The sequence below is a fragment of the Pogona vitticeps genome, chromosome 1, assembly GCF_051106095.1.
Source record: "Pogona vitticeps strain Pit_001003342236 chromosome 1, PviZW2.1, whole genome shotgun sequence".
NCBI lineage: Eukaryota > Metazoa > Chordata > Lepidosauria > Squamata > Agamidae > Pogona > Pogona vitticeps.
In genome coordinates this window covers 21,376,807-21,390,083 of record NC_135783.1, presented here as the reverse complement: position 1 = coordinate 21,390,083, position 13,277 = coordinate 21,376,807, and the positions used below count along the sequence as shown (strand labels likewise).

Genomic DNA, 13,277 nt, shown 5'->3' with positions numbered 1-13,277 from the left:
GATGCCAGCCGCAGAGACTGGCGAAACGTTAGGAAGGACAACCTTCAGAACACGGCCAAAGAACCCAAAAAACCCACAACAACCATTAGATCCTGGCCATGAAAGCCTTCGCGAATAATTTCTGGAGCTTTCATTTTCCTGGACTTCGAGTTCATTTGAGAAGTTACTATTCTTCTGGATTTTCTGAAGAAGAAAGAAACAGGGCAACAAGATTCTGAGATGACAGGCTGGGATTACATAACCCTCTTGCAAGATCTAGGGCGGTCTCTCCCAAATTTGTATCCTTCATGTTTGTTGGAGGATAGCAGAGTGGGGAAAGGAGGTTCTAGTTCCCTGGAAATCATACTTGGGAAAGGTGGATTGTCAGAGGCCTGTTCTTTGCCTGAGGTCTTGTATTAGGGCAAATGTTTCATTTGCTGCTATTTTCATGGAGGATGAAATGTTTATAAAGTCCATTTGTTAAAGCCCCTTAATTCCAGAGAAACTTAGTGGTAACCTATATAAAAATTATCCCATTTCAGCTTCACAACAACTCTGGGAGTAGGTTAGGCTTTGAGATGGTAGCTGGACCAAAATCTCTGGTGTGAAACCCAGTCAAAACTGGTAGGCCTTTCTGCTATGTCATACATGTTTTGGCTAGGCTGGTACCCACAGAAAAGCAGTTAATTTATGAATGCAACCAGCACCCTAATAATGAGTAGCAATTTCCTGCCAAGGCTTGCACCGTTTCTCTTATGCAATCATAAATTTCAAGCAGGATTCTGATCAGCAAGATGGAAAGCCGTCAGAGCCTTGGGTAACCATCTGCAGAAGCTGATTAGCTGGAACAGTTCCCCTTAAATGGAGCTGTTGTCCCAGATAAGAACTTTGAACAACCAAGGGCTAAAAGCAGGTTGGTCAGTTATCATCGCTGAGATGGTCCTCTCCCCACCCTCAAATACTGACAACAAACCTTGAAGAGCATATACAGTACTCATTTCTGTGGCCTCAAGGTCTTTCATGGCAAAGAGACATGGGAAACTTTGGTAGAGCCATCCTTGGAGGCCAAGGCTGAGAGCAAAGAGACTGCCTCTTGTACCTGGAGGAAGCCATGAAGGAGAGCCATTCATTCTACCCAAAGAAGGGACACTAATAGTAGACTCAATGTGCTCTTAGGGCTGAATCTCTGAGATTGAAGCCATAATACCTTCTCTGCACAGCATTAATTAATAGAATTTATATTGACAAGTTTTAGTGATGGTAAATAGCTTTGATAGCTATGAAAAGGACAACTGGATAAATCATCATCGTAATTCGGTCCTGTGCAGAGCACATTGGCAGCAATGCTTAAATGCATACATAGATGAATGGAGGTCAATCCTATCTATGGTTACAGGTTCAGGTTACGTGGACTGAGCTGGGGGGGTACCTCACCTCCAAAAGGTGGGAAGGTAGTCCCTTCTTGTGTCCAGGCTGCATCTGCTATATGCTAAATGCTGGGCAACAACAGGGGAGGACCCTTGATCATACACAAGGACATGATTGGCTGCTGCAGGGGACAGGAGGCTTGTATACATAGGCTTTTGGTTTGATCCAGTAGGGCTTTTTCTATGTTCAGCAATGGTTGCTCTTTTTTGGACTTGTTTGCAATTGCAAGATGCTAGGATGGCATATACAGTAACAGGAAAAATATCTATTAAAATTATTATTAATTCCTACAGACACATGTGTAAACAAGAAACACGGGAAGATTTTCTGCAGTCAGGCTGCATTGAAGTGTTTTGTACTGCTTGCTAAGCATTATGTAGGATGCAAATAGTATGTGGTGCTGCTGCCAAAAATACTACTGCTTCAGCTTTGAGCTTTGAGCTCATGGTATTTGACTGACAGTTTAGAGAACAGCATAATTTACGTAGGGAATGTTACAGTTCTCCTCCTATGCTCCCTTTTTTTTAAACCATTAAGAAAACCTGAAATACCATTGGTGTTTTGTTTTGTTGTAAAAGGTTGCCTAAGTAAAATTATAGGCAACTCAAGTAATTGGGCACATCATTTAAGTGTAGCCCCAGGCTTTGGAGCACTCTGGCCCTGTAAGTCTTCTGTTGTTTCACATTCTGACAGTTCTAAGAGATAATTTGAAGGAAATGTCTCTCAAGCTCTCTGCAAATGAATTCTGCCAGCCTGAATTAGCCTCCTCTGGATGAATTCATATGTTGAGACAGTGCTAGCTTGTTTTGATATATATTGCATTGGTGAAGACCTTCCTCAGTTACAGATGGTCACGTGGTACTCTCCATTCATTACTACAAAATCTCTCCCCATTCTGAATTTTCCATCAGGCGAGTCAGGATGCGGTAATTAGTCGGGCTCCAGAACAGAAAGATGATCGAGCCATCAGTCTCCGAGATGCATCTGCTGTTTACGATCTTCTAAGTATCACGTTGGGCAGAAGAGGGCAGTATGTCATGCTTTCTGAGGTACTCAGTCCTAACTTTGCTTAGCTTTCCTTCTATAGATTCTTTCATACAGATACCAGCTCATAATAGGAATGAGCAGGCTAATAGGGTCTTCCATTAATTGAAGTGAGGTGCAAAATAGTAGCATAAATGGGGAGACATATATTTGTAATTAAGAAATGAGGTGACACTGAACAAATGCTCAGCCCAGAAATTCATGGTCATTCCCAGAACCAAACTGACAAGTCTTCCTTTTCACATTAAAAAAAATGCACTCAGGATGTCTGGCCCACCCCACCAATAATCCTTTTCAACAATATTCTATTAATTTTGGCTGTGGCTCTTGTTAAAATCATTGACAATAAGCAACCATTGGGATGATGGAAACATTGTTAAATCATTGACAATCAGCAAATGTTGGCATGATGGAAACACAGTTTGATGAGGCCTTCTGTTGCTCCATATATCTTCAAAGCTTTGACCATATCTTGCTGATTTGCTGCATACCACACCAAAAACACTCTTGCTGATCTGCTGCATACCACGCCAAAATCTACAAGTAGATCTGTCAGGATAGAGTCCTAACACTTTACCCCATCCTTAGCTCTCTCTTACACACACAGCCTGTTGACATGTGAATTCTAAAGGATTAGAAAAGCCCCCGTGATACCATATTTTTCCGTGTATAAGACGCCCCATGTATAAGACACCCCCCACTTTTCTAATCCAAAATTAAGAAATCTAAGTGGGGCTTAGCAAGTGTAGGGAGAAAGGAATCGCTGCAGAATCGCTTTGATCCCTGATTTCCCCTCCATTTGTTTTTGTTCTCACTGCAGCTTACTTCCGTGTATAAGACGACCCTCAGTTTTTAGTCTAAAGATTTTAGACAAAAGTATAGTCTTATACATGGAAATATATGGTAACATTACTCTCCATGTGGGAGAATTTTATTGTTTGCATGAAACTCGGTTTTAGAATTTTGAAATGAAAAGTATTCTGGGTATCCTTGTATATATGCTTCATCTCTCTTGGCAGAAGAATAAGTTGTATATCACTCACAGTGAATTCAGACAAACTGCTTATGGGTGTTCCCAAGGCATTTGGTTGACCACTGTGTGAAGAAGGATGCCACAGGAAATAGATCTAATCCAGAAGACATGCTGTTAAGAGTCCCTAAGCTACAGAGGAGAATACCTGGGTTATGACTTATACTAGCATGACTCTTGTGACATTGGGAAGACACCCAATCGGCCTTAATACCTCTCCTGTGTAATGTAAGAATATTTTATAAGTAAGGGGGGGAATGTGTGGTCTCTAAGCCTTTGAACTCCAATTTCTCATCATTCTCAAACAGAGATGTTAGGAGTTGCAGTCCTTCTGGAGGGTCATAGCTATCCCACTTCTTAGTCAGATATTAACAATATGATTAAGCAGCCAGCATCACCATGTCAATGAAAGCCCGGGTTATCCTTATGAAATACAATTCAAATTCTGCTTTAAATACAAACTGGCAGATCTAAGATATTGATAAATATATGTTCTCCAAAACAATGGGAGGTGATAAGATTTCCTCTCTGTCCACAAGTAGGCAAAGACTTTTCTATCAGGCAGTACTTTGGCGATTAAAACTTCTGGATTTTAGCTGATGTGCTGGTTCTCTCACTTTTTGACAGATAAACTAATGTTAGTATTTTAATTACGTGATTTCATTGTATTTTAATTTAAGTTGAATTTAGATAAGAAGTTTTATTCTGTTATAAAATTATAACTTGTGCATTTTAACAATACTGAAAGTCATAGTTCTGGGAGAAAGCCAGTATATTACTAAAATATAATCTGGTTTTCAGAACACTTCTCTTGTGCATCTCAAATCTAAATAATCTAAGGTGGGGAAAGAGAAAGAGAGAGAGATTTTAAAAGCTTTTGAAGTTGAGGACTCTGCACTACTTAGACACTGTTCTATGATAAGCAGTTTACGTACAGATTATGGCAGACAAGTAGATTAATCAATTAGGCTATTTAAAGCAATCTTTCAGCATTGATTCTACAAAATCTGGGAAGTTTTAGTAATTTATTTATGTTTGCCCCCCTTCTAGTGTTTAGAGCGAGCAATGAAGCTTGCATTTGGTGAATTTCATCTTTGGTATCAGCTGGCCCTCTCCATGACAGCTTGTGGCAAGGTAAGTTCAGAACTAAAAAAACAAGCAAAAAACCTACCCCAAAAATGTAAATGAAAGTATTCCATGAGCTACTTGATTCTCCAAAATAAAACGTCCTCTGAACTTCTAGTATTGTACAAGTGTTTATCATTAGCACAGCTTGGCAATGTTACTCTTTCTGGACAACAGCTCCCAATATCCACCTCAGCCAGCATGGCCAGAGGTTTTCCAAAGCCTCGTGTCCTTCAGTAAGGTAAAGGTAAAGGTTCCCCTTGACAATATTTGTCCAGTTGTGTTCAGCTCTAGGGGGCGGTGCTCATACCCGTTTCCAAGCCATAGAGCCAGCGTTTTTGTTCGAAGACAATCTTCTGTGGTCACATGGCCAGTGTGACTTAGACACGGAATGCTGTTACCTTCCCACTGAGGTGGTCCCTATTTATCTACTCGCTGGGACAAGCGACGGGCGCTCACTTTGTCGCGTGGATTCGATCTTACGACTGTTGGTCTTCTGACCCTGCAGCACAGGCTTCTGTGGTTTAGCCCGCAGCGCCACCATGTCCCTTGTCCTTCATTAACCGAATTTAATTGAAAAAAGTAGATTTATTGCTATTATTAAGCAAGTGGGAGTGAGAAACCGTTGTTCATTTTGTGCAATACACTCAGAGATCTAACAAAAGATCACAGAAAGGAGCCGTAGCAGGCTGATCCTTCACTCTTCAGCCTTCTGCAGGCCAGATGATCTCACAGAGCATCAGGACCCTGACTGAACTTTTCCTTCAGCTTCAGTCCTTGTTTGTTCCTCAAACAAAGGGGGAGAGGAGAGTGAATAATTGACAACTGGGCTTGTAAGTATCAAATGAACCACAGTTGGGACTCAGCTGTTGTTTGCAAGTTAGTCTGGGAGTGCTCATTTTGTTCCTCCTACTCCACTGAGGGATCAAAGGTAACGGGGAGGTGGGCGGGCGGGCAGGGCAGGGCGGTTCTAACAGAGATGGTGTTAGGCATTGGGAGACCTGGAACCTCAGCCATTCTCAACCTTTCTTTGGCCATGGCCGTAAACACAATATGAAAGAAATATAACTGAATCCGGATTATATAAGTTGCAGAACACATTTTATATGGTGATGTGTGAAGAATTGTTTCCAGTCTGTAGCCCCCTTCAGTTGTGCCCGGAGTCCATATTGTTGAGATTGTCTAAAGGGGCCAGGTTAAGGGCCCTATCCTTTTCTCTCGCAAGAGTAGATCCTGATCTGTCTTCTGCCTACTCAGGACTTATATTTTGGATCAGGAAAAAAATTTCTGACATCTGTGCAGTATTTCAGACCTCCTCCTAAAGCTTTCCTACAGTTTCCTTGTTATGGTCGCTTCAGTGCTGTCATCTCACTAATGGGATGGATGCGAAGACTGTGGATTTTTCAAAATCACCCTCTGCAGTTTGATGGCAGAAAACCAAAAGATGGAGTGGTGATATGATAAGGAAGCAAGATGATACCTGTCCAGACCACTAAAGGCACTTGAGGTTTTTAAAGCAGATGATATTTTTTCACCTGTCTCTGGGCCTCAGCCAATTCCCAACCATATCAGAGAGAAACCCACATCCTTGGGTTTTACTGTTAAACCTGCAGTACCAGGAAAGGGATTCATAAATGTTGGCATGATGGAAACACAGTTTGATGAGGCCTTCTGTTGCTCCATATATCTTTAAAGCTTTGAACATATCTTTTAAGGTCACCTGGGGAATCTGCTCTGGGGCTCATCACATCCTGCCCTTCTCTTCATGGTACTACAGTCTGCTGTGTTTTACTTGTGCTTAATAAAACATTTTTTTAGTAAAACAACACTTAGAAAGACAGTACTAGACTAAATTTCTCTCACTGGCCACCAATTAGTGAAATACAAATATTAATTATCCAACAACAGCAACAGAGCATGGACAGAGTTCCTACTCCAGTCCTCTGAAGATGCCTGCCACAGAGAGTGGTGAAACGTCAGGAAGAACAACCTTCAGAACATGGCCAAAGAGCCCGAAAAACCCACAACCAACAAATATAGGGGTTTAATTATACCCATGAGTAAACAGTATGCAAGGATGCTTTTGAAAAAAAAAATTTCATTTGCACAGGTGGTACCTTTTTAAGAAAAAGCTGAGTGCTGTATTGAGGAGTGGTACAAAGTGAGAGACAAAGAGCGATAAGGGGCAGGCAGGAAAAAATGTTATATTGATCCCACCCGTATTTCATTAGGGTGATGTTAACCGTTGATAGACGGCCTACAAAAGTACCAGTGAATGAGGCCCTGGAGCTGAAATAGGTTACTTGGTGCCATTCTATACACTAATTGGGCGGATGCAGTCATCTGTATCTTGAAACACACTGAGTGTTGTATACTGTTGAGCTAAATTACTAGTCTTCATGACTATTAGGGACTTAATCCAAATAGTTCCAAGTATTGTAGAGTAAATCTCTTGAAAATCTATGGACCTCTTGTGATTAACAGGTCCCATTTATTCCAATAGGACTGCTATAGGCTTTGCCTTGTGTTTATGCCATGTCAATTGGATCAGAGCTGAGAAGTGTTACTTTATTGGACTACAGCTTCCAGAGTCCTCTAGCTAGCCGTGTTAGTGGATTCTGGGAGATGTAGTCCCAAGAATAGTGTTGGCAAATCCTGTCTTGAAGACAAAATGGTCACATACATACAGAGTTCATAAGGCAGTCTCCCATCCAGGCACAGAGAAGCCCCTACTTTGCTTAGTAATCCAAAGATTGTGGTACCTTGTGTTATAAGATATTTAGCTCTAATTAAAGGCCATCAAATTGGATGGAAGGAACACAACAGTTAGAGAGGGCCTACCTTACTCCATTCTGCCCATTACCTTCCATCACAGTGCCCAAACAGGGAGAGCAAAAAAGGGGGAAGTTTTATAAAAATCTTGAGGCCAAGACATCTTGTTTTGTCCCAATATCTTGCTGGGATCCCTCTGAGTTAAGCCCAGCTTTTGAAGTAATGCAGGATTACATTGCTTGGGAAAGAGTTGTCGTTGTGAAGAAAATCTACCCTCCAGTTGCACATTTATAGTATTTGCACAGGACTTTCAGCTCAGTAGAAGCTTGGCCCATTACCATGAATAAAAAATGGAGACAAAATGGTCTGTTACACTTGATGGTGTGCACATAAACTTTACTTCTCTGTGTCTCAATGGGATGCCTAGTTCTTGCAGAGTCACAGGAAACTTTCTGGAGTTAATCAGAAGTGGCATAAACAAGTAAAACATAGTATCTTCTGAGTAGAAAGGTACTGGACCTCTTGTAGCATAGAGAATGAAAGAGCTTGCACACTGTGGTATAGTGGAGAGAAGGCTTGCAGGGTTGAAACCATAGGATTTTTAAGTAACAGAGACTATGACATCATCTGCCAACCGCTGAACTTCCCTTTTCCCTTGGCACTGATCTGAAATACTCTCAGTAGTGGGGAAATAAGTGAATTCCCCATTACTGAGTGATCAGGAGCTGGATATTGTTGTAAGTATCCCTGCTGTAATACAAACTATTTGAGGGATGTTTGATTCTAAACAGACAATTATGAGCCACTAATTTAACAAAAGATCTGCTTCTTATTTATTGATATAGACTGATCCAACTGCTAGTGGTTTTGGATTTACCTTATGGAAAGGAGGCTTGCTATGGGAACTGTCATCAGACACACCTGGTTTTATGAATTTACCACTATACTACAACTTGTACAGGATTAGTCCTTGGCAGTGAAGGAGTAGCAAGAAACCATAAGATTTAGCAGCCAGCTAGCAACATTAAGGCGGAACCAACCCAATGGTGGCCAGTGGCTGTCTCCTTCCAGTGTAAATAGCCACTTTCTAGGGAAGAGATTAGCCCAGGGCAACAGCCAAAGGAGGAAAGAGTGTGGCCCTCTCCTTATCTCTTGTGATCCTGGTAAATGCTAGCCTCCAAGAGCTGTAGAAGAAGGCACAGTAGGTGGTAGGACCAGTGCATTATCACTTATGTATAATTATGATACATTCATAGTGGTTGTGTATTATTTGCAATAGCAAAAGTGGTAAATCTTAGGAAGCTGCTTTCTCCTGAGGCAGATTATTAGGCCATCTATCCCAGTACTGTCAACTCTAACTGACAGCAGTTCTCTGGGTATTCTGGCAGGCTTTTTTCCAAGCCCTACTTGGAGATCACGGGTATTTCCTGGTAGCCATCCATCCAAATGCTGAACAAATCCAATCTTGCTTAGCTTCTGAGATCAGATGAAACTGGGTTCATTCATTGTGGTGGGGTTGTGCGGACACCTTGCATGAGGCTTATCTCTGATGCACCAGATGGCTGAGTGATTCTAGGAGCTGTTGGCCAAGGAAATTATAACTTTTGAATATTTATTGCTGGGGGACACAAGAAAATGTTGTCATGACCTACTTGCAGCCTTCCCAGGGGCTTCTGGTGGGCCACTGGGAGAAACAATATTCTGGCTTTTGTTCTCATCCAGCAAAGTTATTCTGGATTAATTGTCAGTGAGCAGGATCTGGTCTCTTATAAAATGCTCCTTATATGATATAACCGCTGATGTGATTCCCTTTAGTTCTTTTCAGGTAAAGAAGACAGCAGTTCTGCTTCTTTTAACAGACATTTGAAATATTTTCCAGGCAAGACAGGGAGTGAAGGAGGAGGTTTCACAAATAGCTGCTCTGCTTTTGCTCTCGCCAACACCTTGGTTACTCTGAGCCTTTGCGTGGGCGAGAGAATCAAACAACTCCCAGCTGATGCTTGCCGTGCGGCTGCAATTTTGGCAGAGAACATTGGGCAGAGAAAGTACAGCGAGATGCTTCTCTGCAATCCGTTGCCATCATTCGGTTTTATTTTCCGCTCCTAGCCTTAAAATAAAAGTCAGCATTGCGCAAAGTTTCAAGAGCTGCATTGCAATTTAATAAGGCATAAACCAAGTGATTTGGATTTTTAAGAGACTGCAACAGGCTCGTTGCAGAAATAAGCAAAGACTTGTGAAGCTTTAAAGGCTAGCTTATTTATGACAGCACAGTTCCCCCCCCCCAGTGGATTAGAAAATAGGTATACTGATGGAGTAGGAAGTGGTTATGGAATTGTAAACATTGAGGTAGAAGAGAAGAGATACCCACAAAGTACATATTGTGGCAGTTTAATTAGAGCTTGAATGCAAAATTATATAATAAACAAAATAAGCACACTGACCCTTTGCAACAACAGTGATTCAGCAACATAAATTGCAAATCTCCGAACCCTTCTACTTAGCATGATTCCCCCATTGAGAATGTCTGCTCCAGAACAGCAGTGTCTAAGCACAAGGAAGTGATGGGTTTGAGTTGTTATTAGTCTGCATAGCTGGCAGGGCTGTAACTAAAATGGAAGCCGCAGCTTTGTCCCGGGGGCCAAAATTTAGAGGGTACGAAATCCAGAGGTGAAGCTTCTTGTGGGTGTTAGGAAAATAAACAGCAAGGCTTCCTTCTCTGGCCCTTTTTCTTGGTGCAGATGTGCACAGAGCCATTTGCTCCACGTATCAACATTTATAGTGACAGCATACAGTGGCTGGTTTACATTTTAAGCTGTTTTGTAGCCAGGCCACTGTTTTATTTTTTTAATTGCTGGATTTTAAATATTTTAAACTGTATTTTATATTTTCATACAGGAATCATCAGTCATTTTATTGATTTTTTCCCCATCTTTTTGAAGTTTGTAAATCACCCTGAAGGCGCTTTTGACGTGAGCAATATAAAAATTGAATACCTGTATAATTAAATAGTATAATGGAGGATTAGGCCTGTGTGCCACATGGCCTACTTCAAGACACCTCAAGATTTTTTAATCATTGTTTTAATTTTTGTCCGCAAAGGCTCTCATGTCCTCTAGGGGGTGCTTTTACTCTAGTTCAGTGGTTCTTAACCTTTTTGAAAGAAACGCCCCCTTGAGCCATTGAGGAAGTTATCATCGCCCCCCTCCCCACGGTGATGATATCTTTATGTCTGTCTGTCTGTATTTATTTATTTATTTATTTAAGACAGTTCAATCCAATGACCCCTGAAAACAAAATTAAATTCCAAGAAAATGAAATGCCCCCCAAAAAGTAACATTTAATGATTTAGTTGCAAGTGAATTTTAAAGAAATATAAAAAGGGCATAAAAACAAATGCAGGAACTAAAAATTTCAAGACAGAAAGTCTGAAACTAAATTAAAATTGGAGGAAAATATATATTCATGCACACTGTAAAAAGGCTGCAGCCATCTTCACAGGTTTGGCTTGCTCCAGCGCCCCCCCACCGCCCCCTTCTGCTCCAACGCCCCTCTGCCGCCCCTTTTTGTTCTACCGCCCCCCTGAAAAATGAAATCGCCCACTGGGGGGCATTATCGCCCACGTTAAGAACCACTGCTCTAGTTGACTTCTCACACATTTATGCCTGAGTCCTGTCCCCACCCCCACCCCGAAAACGAGAAGTAGTCTAGTCTAGTTGGGGGTAGGGGGAGTATTTACTGGGCCCGGTGCAGCTCAGTGAGAGGCACGAACATGGTGAAATTGCTCTCTTGTGCTTCTTAGGAGCTACAAGAGGTCTATCTGTGTTTTTCTTAAAAAATTGAGGCAGAGTCAGGGGGCATGAAAGTGGCCTTCCAAAGTCCAAGGGTGGGACTGTGCAACTCCCAGACTAGGCCATGCTGTGTTCTAACGTTAGACCTACCCCAGGCATTGCTGTGCCAGCATCTGCTAAAAAGACCTATTGGGCCAGTATTAGATGTATTGATGGCACATGTTCATTTTTCCCTTCACACATAAAGCATTGGAGAACATGGCTTTTACTTTTGAGAATGAAAAAAGAGTTCGCGGTAGAGAGGAACTGGCCTGGCCTAGCTTCTTGTGGGGAAACACACCCCAACCCCACCCCAGCCTACAAAACATATTTGAGAAGAGTTGGGTTAGTCAGTTGGGCAACATCCAGGGTCTGGCTGGAGGTGCAGGATCTTGGCTAGCCGTAAGTCAGGATAGGGCAAGCTGACCTGAACACTGGTGGTGGGATAGTGCCCTATATCATCCCTAGGTTAGCAAGATTGTTTAGGCATCCAATAACAATTAGTATGTCTTACAGCATTCAGTAATCTAAAAGACTTAAAACAGCCAGGGAACACTAGAAGAGCAGGCTGTGGCTGCCTGCTTTCACTGCTCTCTAGAAGGGCTCACCTGTAGGATTGTTGTAGATGGGACCCGCCCTGTGTTGTTGGGCTCTCTTATATGGCCAGTGCTACTCCCTTGAGTGATGTCTAGGCTGGGTTTGGTTGGGAAAGGCTCTGTTCTGTTTCGAAGGAGGAAAACAAGAGTGATAATTTAGCCTGGCAGCCTTGCACCTTCTGAGGGCGGCACAAAATCGTGTCGGGAAGATACGATGGTGGATGGCAGAAGAACCATATAAGTATCTCCAGGACACAGTTCCTCTGCAGTGACAAAGGGTAGGCTTGATTTGGGATGCTCCTTCTGTTTCTTTCCTTGAAAAAGCTTAGTCTGGTTGCTAAGTAACACACTTTTTAAAAAGAGGCAGCACATTTGTCTTTGCATTGCAGTCAAGAGCCTTGGGAAAAGCAAAGGCCTTATATGTCTCCTTAAATAGTACACACACAAGGAAAGGAAGTTGAAAGATCATACATACATCCCTCCTAGATTGGAATGCAAAGGTCAGCCAACTAAAGGAACTCAGTGAGTGGATTTTTGGAGAGGGGGCTAGAATAAAGAGAAAAAAGAATGATTTGTAGTCTTTAAGTCTGCAGGGCACATGGAAATTTCCAAAGGTGCCTGAAAATTCTGCAAAAGCACACTGAGATTGCTAAAGCTGCTGCTGTTGCTGTGCCTGGATAAAAGCCAATGGTTTGAAATGGGGAATGCAGGCTATAGGAAGCAAATTTTGCATTAGATCATGTAAATCTCTGTAATCGCAGGCAATTTTTTAAATGAACAGCATTAAAACCAGTCAGACTGGTGGCTGCTTCTAATCCCCACAGTAACTCCATCCATCTGATATGGCAGCACAGATATGCTGATGGATTATAGATGCTGAAGTCTGCCAGACAAGAACAACCCAGATTTGTAGAGAACAGTGTCAACTTTTCCATTTGCTATGGTTGTTACGTGCTGTCAAGTCACCTCTGACTTGTAGCAATCCTATGATGGAGCGACTTCCAGAATGATCTATTATTAACTGCCTTGCTCAACTCTTGCAAACCCAAGCCTGTGGTTTCCTTTATGGACTCAATCCATCTCTTATTTGGTCTTCCTCTTTTCCTGCTGCTTTCAGCTTTTCCTAACGTTATTGTCATTTCCAGCAAGCCTTGTCTTTTCATGATGGTGCCAAAGTACGGTGGCCTCAGTTTTGTCATTTAATGCCATCCATTAAGTCTGAAAAGCACCAATAAAGTTAATTTCATATGTATCAAGCAAACAGACTCTGAGCCCCCAAAGTGGTATTTGATGTGGTGGGAGGTTTAGTGCTCACCTACCCCCAAAGTGCTTAGTGTGCATATTTGTAAATACAGTAAAGGAGAGTCCTCAAGCCTCTCCCCTCTTCTCCTAATACTCTCTTCTGACTAGGAAATGGTCAATAAATTATAAGGATCGGTAGGTACCCTGTGGGCCTCCAAAAGTTTTTAGACTTCA

At 42.0% G+C, this 13,277-nt stretch overlaps 1 protein-coding gene across 3 annotated transcripts in view; it reads left to right on the top strand.

Moving 5' to 3' along the window:
- TTC7A (tetratricopeptide repeat domain 7A) overlaps window positions 1-13,277 on the top strand; it is a 180,999-nt gene that overhangs the window by 32,382 nt on the left and 135,340 nt on the right. For all 3 annotated transcript variants that reach the window (XM_020796886.3, XM_020796884.3, XM_020796888.3), the window contains 2 exons: window positions 2,319-2,456; window positions 4,532-4,615. In XM_020796886.3, the coding sequence (XP_020652545.2) occupies window positions 2,319-2,456; window positions 4,532-4,615 (222 nt within the window). The remainder of the gene's footprint in view (window positions 1-2,318; window positions 2,457-4,531; window positions 4,616-13,277) is intronic.